Consider the following 12,422-nt stretch of genomic DNA (forward strand, 5'->3'; position numbering starts at 1 on the left):
TGCCCCAAGGCAATACTGTCTTGTCGCTATCTCTGCTGCCATGGTGATCTCATTCAAGAGTCATGGTTTTGAAAATCATCCATATATGCTGATGACTCTCAAATTTATATCTCCAGCCCTAACCTGTCACCTAAGCTCTAGACTTATACAATGAACTGCCAACTCATCTCCTCCTCTTGGATGTGTAGTAGGTATCTCAAGTTTAACATACCTCAGACTAATATCTTGATTTTCATCCCTCCAACCTATTTCTTCCCCTTCTTTCCACATTTCAATACATGGTACCACCATTCACCCAATTGTTCATTTATCACTACATAGAATCTCCCCTAATAAATGAACCAGGTTCATTTTTTCCCTCTGTATTTATGGTCAAGATTTAGTAAGCACCTTACTGTATCTAGAAACACTAATAGGTAGTGCTGATAAGGAGAGATTAGAAAATAGAGACCATCTTTGAGGAATTTACAGTCTGTTGAAAGAAGAGAAATACCCAAAAAGCATGAATAATGATTTAAGCAAGATTAATTAATTAATTAAGGTCATTTCCACATTTGATTATTTTAAGGCATTCTTCCTTGACTAGGAGGAGTTGGTGAAGCACAGTAAATGAAAAGACTTTTTTTCTGCATTTTCGCTTTTTTCCACAAGGGATCCAGGTACACGTAAACTGTTTAGATTTTGCTATCTCTAAACAGAATAGCCAAAAAAAAAAACCCTATTAAAACCTATTAAATACTTCTTAATATGAAGGCCTTGGGCCACATATTGTGTCATTATAAAAGATTATGTGACCACTGTCTGTCTTCAAGAAACATTATAGTAGAGGTATGGAGATGAAACATGACAGGTAAAAAGATAACTAAAGATACAAGGCATAATACAGAAATCAACTTTCCTTCTGAAGAGGATGCACTGTAGACTGTTATGATCAAGAAAGGCAGAACTTAAAGTACAGATGATTAACTCTGATAATAATATAAGTGGAACCTTGATTTATTATTATGCCCTGTAGTGAATACCTGGTTAAATCCAACTCATGCATACCCAAAGGAAATTGGTCTATATTCTGTATTTGGGAGGTAGAAAAGAAGGCAAGTGGTAGAAATTACTGACCCAGGTTGTATTATTCTGGAGAGGCTTATAGAAGCAATGAGTATTTGGGGGATTTGACAAAGAAACTGGACAAGATTTGTCAAAGAAAAAATTTGTTGGAGGTAGTATTCTGGGGGGAAATACATATGCAGTTTGGGAGTGGTATATAACAATAACAACAAAATTTTGTTAAAAATTTGTTTTAAGGAACCAAAAATGTAGCTAACAAAATTTTTACATGATAACCTTTGTTCATAGATTCTGTACTCTAGGTACTGTAGACATATACTACATGAAATCATTTGTTACATGTTTCATTCTTCTAGAAATGGGAGATGTACTAAGTATGGTTCAATAACGGTTCACAGTAGTAAGGATTTATTGTGCAATTACTTTGTGCCTAGCATCTTATTCTACCCAGCCAGAGACTGAAATATGGATTCTGTAAACACTTTGGATAGGTTACTCAATTTTCTGAGATTTAGTTTCCATTTTTGTTTATAGCTGTGTCTCCCCTGCCTCTGATATCTCCTGATGGTGGATACTTGATATAGAAAGAGAGAGAGGGAAGAAAGTCATTTGAGTAGATCAAGTAAAATTAGATATACATAAAGGATCTGGGATATAATAGGTGCACAGTAAGTTCTTATTTGACTTTGTGTCTGCCCTCATTTCTTAGCACAGTGCCTAGCTTATATAATAGAAGGCACTTAATAAAAGCTTCTTGAATTAATTCATTTTTCCTTCAACCAGCAAATATTCATTAAACACCTGTAATACGCTAGACACTGGGAAGAGAGCAGTAAACAAAACAAAGAAATCTCTGCCCCAGTGGATCTTGGTCTTGTGGAAGGAGGCAGACAAGTAAACAGATAATTATATACTATGTCCGGTGGTGATAAGTGCTATGAGGAAGGTTCTGGCAGAGTAAAGAGGTGGAGGTGTTGCAAAAAGAGAGTGCTAAAGGTTAGCGATATGGAGTGGTCAGGGAATGTCTCCTGTAAGTGACATTTTGGCAAACACCTGAAGGAAGTAAGGAGAGAGCCATGCAAGTTTCTAGAAAAAGAGTTTCTGGGCAGAAGGAGAAGCAAATTCAAAAGACCTGAGGCAGGAAAGTACTTGGCATGTTTAAGAAGGTCCATGGAGGTCTGTGTGTCTGTAACAGCATAGGCAGGGAGAATAGTAGAAATGAAGTCGGAGAAGTAGCAGGAAGCCAGATTATATGGAATCCTGTAAGGAAGTTGTAAGGACCTTGCCTTTTACTGTGAGATGAGAAGCCATGGGAACTGGAGAACTTTGAGGAGTGACATGATCTGACTTTCAAAGGATCATCCTAGCTGCCATATGTAGAAAATGAATTAGAGAGTGACCAGCATGGAAGCAGAGACCACTTACAAGGCTTTGATATTAGTCCAGGGAAATATTGGTACCTTGGACTTGGTAATACTGGAGGAGGTGGGGAGAAGTGGTTGGATTGTGGGTATATTTCAGAGGTGGAGCTGACATAATATTCTGATGGATGGATATTAAAGAGAGGAGTCAAGGATATTTCCAGGGTTTTTGTACTAAGCAATTGGGAGAATGGACCTACCATTTAATGAGATGGAAAACTGATGAGGAACAGGTTTGGTGGGAACTTCAAGAGTCCTGCTTAGGACCCGCTAAATTTAAGAGGTCTATAAAAGCCTGGAGGTCGGAAACACAGAGTAGAATAGTGGTTACCAGGGGCTGTGGAGAAGATGGGGAGTTATTATTCAATAGATGTAAAATTTCAATAATGTAAAATTATTAAGTTCAAGAGATCTGCTGTACAACATTGTACCTATAGAATGATGGTTACCAGAGGCTGGGAAGGATAATGGGGGAGTGGTGGGAGAATGAGGAGTGGGATGGCTAATGGGTACAAAAATGTAGTTCAATAGAATGAATAAGATGTAGTATTTGATAGCACAACAGGGTGAGGTCAACAATAATTTGTTGTACAGTTTAAAAACAGCTAAAAGAGTATAATTGGATTGTTTGTAACACAAAGCATAAATGGTGGATATCCCATTTACCCTGATGTGATTATTATGTATGGTATGCCTGTATCAAAATATCTCATATATCCCATAAATATATAACCTACTATGTACCCACAACAATTAAAAAAATTTTTTTCTTTTTAGTTTATTTATTTATTTATTTATTTATTTATTTATTTATTTATTTATTTTTTGTAGAGACAGGGTCTCGTTATGTTGCCCAGGCTGGTCTCGAGCTCCTGGTTTCAAGCGATCCTCCTGCCTTGGTCTTCCAAAGCGCTGGGATTACAGGTGTGAGCTACCATGCCCAGCCAAAAATTAAAATTAAAAAAAAAAAAAACTACACAAAAAAATACTGTATGGTACACATACAGATTTAAGAAGGTTAGAAAAAAGAAACAAGGAATCAGTCATGGGTCCCACCAAGACTTAACTGAATCAGAATCTGCATTTTAACAAGATCCCCAGGTGTTTGGAATGCACATTCCAGTCTAAAATCATTAGCCTGAAAAGCCCTAGTTAACAGGATGACTTCAGGACACTTTAATATGCTCTGTAATCAGTCTGTAAGTGTAAGTAAGGTGGTGGCAGTGTATTTAATATTGTGTTAGATTGAATATCCTCTATATAGATCTATCATAGATATAATTATCTTAAAAAATGAAAGTGAGTCAATTTTAATATATTTTCTGCCCTTATTTAAATCTATTAGTTTCCATAGCTCTTTGTAAAATCCTATAATTTCTGTGATAAAAAAAGAAGTTTGGAGGTCAGGGAAGAAATCAACAATGGAGATATAATTTAGGGCAGGGGTCCCCAACCCCAGGGCCCGGTCCATGGCCTTTTAGGAACTGGGCTGCACAGCAGGAGGGGAGCAGCAGGCGAGCATTACTGCCTGAGCGCTGCCTACTGTTGTATCAGCTGGTGCATTAGATTCTCATAGGAGCACAAACACTTTTGCGAACTGTGCATGCAAGGGATCTAGGTTGTGTGCTCCTTATGAGAATCTAATGCCTGATGATCTGAGGTGGAGCGGTTTCATCTTGAAACCACCCACCAAGCCCCAGTCTGTGGCAAAATTATCTTCCATGAAACCGGCCAAGTCCCTGGTGCCAAAAGGTTGGGGACTGCTGATTTAGGGAGTCATCAGGATGCAGAGACTATAAAAAGCCATAAAACTGGATGAGATCACAAATTGAGTAAAAATAATGAAGTTGCCTACAAACTCAGCCCTTGAATATTCCAACATTAACAAAACAGGAATAGAAAAGACAATTGGCAAGAGAGGCTGAGACAAAGCCACCAGTGGGATAGGAGGAGGACCAGGAGAAAGGGGTGTGGGTGGATGAATGGGTGAGTGAGTGAGCAAACTAACAGACAAACTAAGCAAGTTTCATAAGCCCTCTGGGGATCAGTCTATTTGCCATTACTTTTAAAAGCAAAAACCACAATTACTTTTGCACCAACCTAATACAAAATGGGGATGAGAGTGATGTTACTACCTCCTTTGCGGGGTTACTGTGAGGATTATAAATAATGTATATATACCATCTATTACAGCAACTAATGCATAGAAAGTACTCAAAAATTAAAAGCCATTTTTGTTATAAAATTAAATAACTAGAAAACGTAAGTACAGTTTTTTTAATTAAATAAAGGTTGAGTGTCCCTAATCTGGAAGTCCAGAATGCTCCAAAATCTGCAACTTTTTGAGCACCAACATGATGCTCAAAGGAAATGGTCATTTTGGAGCATTTCTGATTTCAGATTCTAGGATTAACGATGCTTAATCCAGATGTATATATAACACGAGATATTTCAAAATCCCCCCAAAATAGAAGTCCGAAGCACTTCTGGTCCCAAGCATTTTGGATAAGGTATACTCAACCTATACTGAAAATGTTGGAGGACTCAAGAGAAGGTAAAAATCAATATGACTCAGGGTATTAGGGAAGTCTTCATGGAAGAAAGAGAAACTTGACCTAAACTTCAAAATGGATTTTCATAGAGGCAAGTTGAGGCATTCCAGGTGTTGAGAAAAAAATTCGGAAATTCTCTTGAGGATAGTGTGATGGTACAGTGAAGAGATGTTTCTGTTCAAATGAAACCTCATCAGAGGCATGAAATCACTTGAGGTCTGGTTTTTGTTGTTTAGTTTTACTTGGAAGCTAACTTTTTTTTTTTTTTTTTTTTTTTTTTTTTGCTCCTACAATACAAACCCCAGTAGACATTACAAGACTGGCCAGTTGCATTGTACCATCCTCACTCACTCTAGTAGCCTCGATTGATGATGGTTTTTGCATTTGTGCCATCAGGTTTTACCACCGTTGAGGGATGTGACAAATCGACCTGAAGTTGGCTCAACTGTGAGAAATAAGCTGGTGCGCCTCATGACACATGTTGACCTTGGAGTCAAGCAAATTGCTGCTGAATTCCTTTTTGTCCTTTGCAAAGAGAGAGGTAGGTTAAACTCTCTTTGCCTCTGCCTTTTATCTTTCAGAGGGACTTTGAGAAATTTAATTGATAGTGTTAGTACTGGTCGTCTCATTCCGTTCTTTCCAAAGCTTACTGTTTGTTCTATTAGAGAGGCTGAGGAGTTAATAAAAATTAATAGCCAAAAACATTTTTATACGCTTCTGAATTCATTGAGACATGCAAAGACAGATACATTACCAAACACACTCACATTTAAACTTTGCCTTCTGTATCCTTAACCCAGCCTTCATCTTAATGGGGCAGGACATACAGCCATTATGAAAAATTGGTTCAGTAATTCAGCGGCTACTATTTTAATAAGAGGCACAGGTCTGGGTTAATTCCTCTTTTTAATTCCTCTTGGAATTAAAGCTATAGGAGTTTTGGTTTCTTTACTACGTTTTCCAATCAGTAGTTACTGAATGTGAGCTATATAATATACTGAATAGAAATTTTTAAAATGCGTAATACCCTTGAGACAAAGTTAAGATAGTGGTAGAGAGAAATTTTAAAATAACTGTACTACAATGTAATAAATACTACTCTGTAAGTGTATATAAAGTGATTGTCTACTGAGATAGATCCAACAATTAAATATATTTTCTAAAATTATATGGATTACTCTGCAAAAGGCAAGTTTTCCAAACAAGGAACTTTGATTATTCAGTTATTCTTACTTATTTTTTCTTCTTCTACTTTGTAAGTCTGCTAGTATAAAATCCCATCTAAGCAGCTCTATATTCTACTTTTTTAAAGTACCCCAGTTTTATAAGATAGATAATTTGGAGATGGAAAAGTTCACTCCTCTTAAAATCTTAAGTCAATTGTTATTCTTAAACTTCATTTCTGATGTATTGATCCAACCACTTAAGTTCACATTAAGATGGCATGTTAGTAACCTAATTTGATCATTATTATAATGGTGATTATGAATTGAGAGGTATCATGTGCCTGACATTCTATGTATAATCTCATTTAATTTTCATAATGACCCTCTAAGGTAAATATTATATTTTGATTTCATAAATGAAGCAACCTTCCACCTGAGAGCCTTTCAATAACATGTCACACAGTTGCTGAGGGCAGGAGCCCAAATTTGGGTCCTGTCTTTTCTTTCTGCCATATTTTCTCTCATAATAATTATATTAACTATTATCATAGACTGTTTAGCATCTGTTCTTTTAGACAATTTACTTCTTCTTTAATGACTTTGAAAAAAGATTGATTTAGCATCTTGGAATTAAGTGGTTAGCATAGTGCCTTGCTCATAGTTATCTGTAAATATTGGCTGAATTGAATCGATTTGAGATCAGAAATGATCTGTTTTTTAAAGTGTAATTATACATATATATGCATAAATCCAAAATCACACATATGTGTATCCATTTTAAAAGGTTTGTCAAAATATATACCAAAATATTATTTATTGTTACCTCTGAGTAATAAGAGTACTGGTGATTTTTTTAGTTGTCTGTATAATTTTTCTGTAATGAACATGTTTTTTTTGTGTACCTTTAAAAAGTTTTAAAATGGGGAAAATAAAGTTTATTTCTCCTGTAATTACATATCTAAGTGTATATCTAAGTATATAAATCTAAATAAATAATTACATATCTAAATAATTTCTAAATATAATCACATTACTGACGAGTGAGTGTCATAGCAAATATGGTAAATTGTATTTATAAGTGAATTTTGTTAACTTTTTAAATTTGAAATGGTTGGTTTTGCTCCCCCTTGGACCCAGTATTTAGTTTCATAGTCCTGTCTTTGAGCCCAAAGCTAACCTCCATTAGCAGATAATATATTTTTAATTTGACCTCAACAATTCTGCTTTGTAGTCTTTTTTTTTTTTTTTTGAGACAGAGTCTCACTCTGTCGCCCAGGCTGGAGTGCAGTGGTGCAATCTCGGCTCACTGCAACCTCCGCCTCCCAAGTTGAAGCGATTCTCCTGCCTCAGCCTTCTGAGTAGCTGGGACTACAGGCACGTACCACCATGCCTGGCTAATTTTTGTATTTTTAGTAGAGACAGGGTTTCACCATATTGGCCAGGATGGTCTCGAACTCCTGTCCTTGTGATTTGCCCACCTCAGCCTCCCAAAGTGCTGAGATTACAGGCGTGAGCCACCGCACCTGACCTATAATCATTTTTTTCCTTCCAATTTGATTATTAGTTTAGTAAATGTATTCTTCCGGAATAAACAGACATTTGTTCAACAAATGTTTTTGAGCTAGACCCTGGAATTACAGAGGCATATAAGATAAACAATGTTTCCGCGCATGTATTACTTACTTTTTTATTTAAGGGTCACAGACTCAAATGCCTACAGCAGCCAGGCTGGTAATAAAAGTAAGTCAAGTGGACTAGATGTAAGATGAACAAATGAAAGCTGACACTTGGCTCACTGTTGGGGAGACAATTGGCTGGTGTGGGGAGACGAAGGGACTGTGGGAGATTATAAAGAGTATGTTGCTACTATTTAGCAGCAACTGATGGTTACCATCAAGGAACATGTGGCCAGTGTTAGCAGATGTTCCATGTTTTCAAGAGAAGCTCTCTGTTTTTAAATGTTGTCAGCTAGTTCAAATTTAAAACCTTCTGGCCAGAAAAAAAGAAAATGTCTACAGTTTACCTTCAACTTAACAGTAATCAGATTTTGGAATTTGGGTTTGGAGGTAGACTATTAAAATAAAATAAAATTCAAATAATTTTTCAGAATGTCTGAACTGTCTCTTAAGGATATGCCAAGTAAATTTGAAAGTGAAGGCACCTTGATCAAGGCTCAAAGGTCAGACCACTAAGTAGAGACAGACAGTAAGCAGCAGTTATAATGGGTTAGGAACACAGAGACTGCATTAAGAAAGAGGGGCCAGACGCGGTGGCTCATGCCTGTAATCCCAGCACTTTGGGAGGCTGAGGCGGGCAGATCATGAGGTCAGGAGATCAAGACCATCCTGGCCAACATGGTGAAACCCCATCTCTACTAAAAATACAAAAATTAGCTGGACGTGGTGGCGCATGCCTGTAATTCCAGCTGCTCAGGAGGCTGAGGGGAGAATCACTTGAACCTGGGAGGTGGAGGTTGCAGTGAGCCAAGATCACGCCACTGCACTCCAGCCTGGTGACAGAGCGAGACTCCGTCTCAAAAAAAAAAAAAAAGAAAGAAAGAGGTAAGAGAGAAAGGACAAAATTTTATGGAAGACTAGGCACAGAAAGAACCATCCAAAGGTTTTAAATACCCATCTGTGCCAGGCCCAGCTGTATCCCCAGCACATAGTGGCCCACAGGTTAACTTGTACTTGTGCCATTAACTTGTTCAATTGAGCCTGAACATGACTATTTTTATCTCCCTGCAAATTGTGTACTTTCTGTTAGGGGCCTAAAAATAGGCCTTACATTGTTTAATTAAAAGAAAATGATTTGTAAAATAATCTGCCTTGGTAGGGGTTCCCCCCCACCTTTTATCGTATTCATTAAATCTCAGTATGTGGTAGGCATTGTGATGTAGGGGTGAATTACAAAGAAAAATTAGGCTTGAACTCCCTTAGCACATAGACCCACACCAATAAATTTACTGTAATACCCACTTCAGTCTCAGAGGAATAGGTTATCTCTTTAGCTTGAGGTTCACTAGTCTCCCTTTCCTGTTGATCATTTCTCTTCCTGTGTTTGCAGAAGCGTTGCTCCATCACTCATTACCCTTTATTCTTTTGTTCTTTGAACTCGCCCTATGTGCTTTCCCCAATCTCTGTGCATACTTATATCACTGTCCTTCACTGCCTAACATCTTGAAAAACTTAGTCCTCAACTTGCTGCAAGTCAGGCTTTCCACAAGCATTCCCTACCCTCCAAATACCACTGAAAATGCTCTCAATAAGGTCACAAATTACCTGATTTTCAAAAGCAATGGGTATTTTTTAGTTTTTGTCTTATTACGTCTCTCATAACAGTTAATGCTATTGTCCACTTTCTTTGTTTCTGTACTACCACACACTCCTAGATGTCCTTTGACCTCTCTTCTTTCTTTTCAGTCTGATTTGCTAGCTCCTGTCCTTGTCCACATTTAATTGCTGGTGTTCCCTGAAGTTATCTTTTGGTCCTCATCCACACTTCACATTGCTCCCTGAGTAATCTCATCCTCTCCCTTGGCTTCTGTTTGCGTAGATTCCCAAATCTCTGTATCTTTAGCCCCAACCTTTCTTCTGAACCCAGTCATATTAATCCACTTGCTTACTGGACCTCTCTGCCTGAGTTTCTCACTGGTACCTCAAACTCATGGCTAAAGTTGAATTTATGATCTTCATTCCCATGCCCTTCAACCTTTTCATTATCCTTCTATCACTTTCTCTGCAAACAGCACCACTGTCTGTTTAGTTCCTAAAGCCAGAAACTTAGAGTTACCCTAGATTCCTTCTTTACCTGTAGAAGTCATAATCACCACATCTGTAGATTTTACCTCCTGTTAAATATCTTTTATTTATTTCACCCATTCTGTTCCCACACCACCATCTTAGTACAGGCCCTTAAAATTATTTTAACTATTAATAAGCTATTAAAATATCTCATCTCTCTGTTTCTAGTCAGATTTCCTTCAGTTTGTCTTCCACATGGTTAACAGAGGGATTGGTGTAAAACACAAATATAATCTCGTCATTCCCCTCATATAAAACTTTCAGTGATTCTCTGTTGCCTGCATGGTAAAATCCAAATTTTACCTCCACAGAGTCTCTGTGTAGTGTATTTTAAATCTATTCCCCTGTTACACTGCATGCTTAATCATACTAAATTCTTTATCCTTGCCTGATTATACTGCACCATTTCTTGGCATATCTCCATGGCTTGGCAGATGCTGTTCCTTTTGTGAGGAATGCTCTTCCTCATCTTTGTTACCATGGCGAACTTTACTTATCCTTGAAGACCAGCTTAAGCATCATCTCTGTGAAGACCTTCCTGGCAGAGTTCATCATTTTCTCCTTTGTGCCATTTTTCCTTCTGTTGTTAATACTTTTGACATTTGCTATGTTGTAACTCTTTATTTGTTGAACTTATATTCTAGACACTGAGTTTCCTTTACATCGGAGATCATGTCCTACTCATCTTTGGATCCCCAGTGCTTAACAGATAGCAGGTGCCCCATAGATGTTTAATAAAAGAGCAAATGTTTGTGCTCTCTATAAATTCAGGCTGGTGAATACAGGGTCCCATTTAAAGGAGTAATTTCAGTACACTATGATAAGTGCCCTAAGAAGAAATGTGCCAGGTGCTATGGCAACCTGGAAGTGGGAATGCTTGGGCGGTGTGGAGGAGATCAGAGAAAGTCTTCACAGAAGAGGACAGAGAAATAGGAAGTAGCCTTGAATGTATAGAAAAGAGACTAGTTTAAGGTGTGAGGAATCTTTAGGAGACAAGTTTGGAAAAGACAGCAGAGGCCAGAAAATGAGCCCTTTAGGCCCTGTTTTGGAATTTGAGCTTAGTTTTTAGGGGAAGACGTTAGAGATTTTATTCAGGAAGGTTGTAAAATCCTATTTTTGCTTTACAAAGATATTTTGGGCAGTTGTGTGGATAAGAAATGGAGGAGTGTGAGACTGAAAATAAGGACACCAAGACGAAGCCACTAGTTGAGTCTTCTAAAAGTTACAGCATTTGACTAAAGGAAAAGGATTTTCACAGAGAAGGGGGAATGGTCTCTGGGTAGAATCTGGTTCTTGACATTCTTTGTTCTTGGTAAAAGAGCAAAAACGTATTGCTTTTATTTTAGAGTATGGTAGAACCCACATTTGTGTAACTGTCTATGTTATTACCAGTGCAGTTCTGACTTTGCACAGTGCTGCTGTGGTTGGTTTCCTCTGTTCATAGTGCCCTCTAGCATCCTGATAAAATGGTGAAATATTTCTCACAATTTTTTGACTGAACGCTGAATTGTTTCATTTAGGCAGCATTTTCATATAACTGCATGGATAATTACTATGCAAGGAACAAATATATTTGTGTGTTTCCTTTTTATTTTAGAACCACCCAGAAAATCTTGTTTGCACTAGCAGCTCACCTTAACATCCAAGTGCAGTCAGTTTTCCGTTTACTACTTTCCCAGTATCAAATAGGATATTTTGTGGTGTATTTGAAAACAGACTTAAAAGTAGCTATAAACACTGCTTCAGTGCTTCTCACTGTGAGGATTTCGTATTTCATTTGTCTCACCTTCTCTACCCCTAATTTTTGGGTATTTTATCCTGTTAACAGAAGTTCATGTGATTTTAAAACTCTTGGCTGTACCCTTTATCTACTTTGAAGGCAAACTATGTCTTAAGTCACCTTTGTAACCCACACTGCCTGTCATAGAGTTAGCACATAAGGTTTGTTCCAGTGAAAGAGGAGTTGACATGATTTTCATAAAATTGCCGGGGGCTTTTACTGTTAACTGGCTTCCAGAGAGATTTTCTACATAAGAGAACAGTTATTTAGTATTCTGTTTACTTCTGTTTCACCTATTTTGGCTTTTCATAACCTTTGCATTTTTAAACTCTTTTAATTTTTCGCCATTTTGTGTCTTTTTAAATTATTGTTATTTTGTCTTTAAGTATATTCATTTAAACATTCATTCATATCTCAATTTAGAGTTTCCTAATTGTAATGAGTATTTCTTTTCTGGATCCACTAAACCTCCTTGTTTGTTAAAAATAAGCTTTATCAGTAATGCTTACAATGATAGCATCACCTACTATCTGTAAGGTACTTTGTGTGGGTTTAGATCTGTGATCCTTTGCCTTCAGTGGCTTTGTGTCTGACCATGTCAGTAAGAAAATGTTTGACCTTCACGAATATTAAGA

The 12,422-nt window shown here is 37.3% G+C and overlaps 1 protein-coding gene across 13 annotated transcripts in view; it reads left to right on the forward strand.

Annotated features, from left to right (window-relative positions):
- Positions 1-12,422, forward strand: part of RIC8B (RIC8 guanine nucleotide exchange factor B) — a 112,620-nt gene that overhangs the window by 71,525 nt on the left and 28,673 nt on the right. For all 13 annotated transcript variants that reach the window (XR_008512114.2, XR_008512115.2, XR_008512118.2 and 10 more), the window contains one exon: positions 5,435-5,579. Coding sequence is in view for 7 of the 13 variants with exons in the window: in XM_009248184.4 (XP_009246459.2) it covers positions 5,435-5,579 (145 nt within the window). In the remaining 6 variants the exon portion in view is untranslated. The remainder of the gene's footprint in view (positions 1-5,434; positions 5,580-12,422) is intronic.

This window comes from Pongo abelii, chromosome 10 (assembly GCF_028885655.2).
Source record: "Pongo abelii isolate AG06213 chromosome 10, NHGRI_mPonAbe1-v2.0_pri, whole genome shotgun sequence".
In the NCBI taxonomy this organism is placed as follows: Eukaryota; Metazoa; Chordata; class Mammalia; order Primates; family Hominidae; genus Pongo; species Pongo abelii.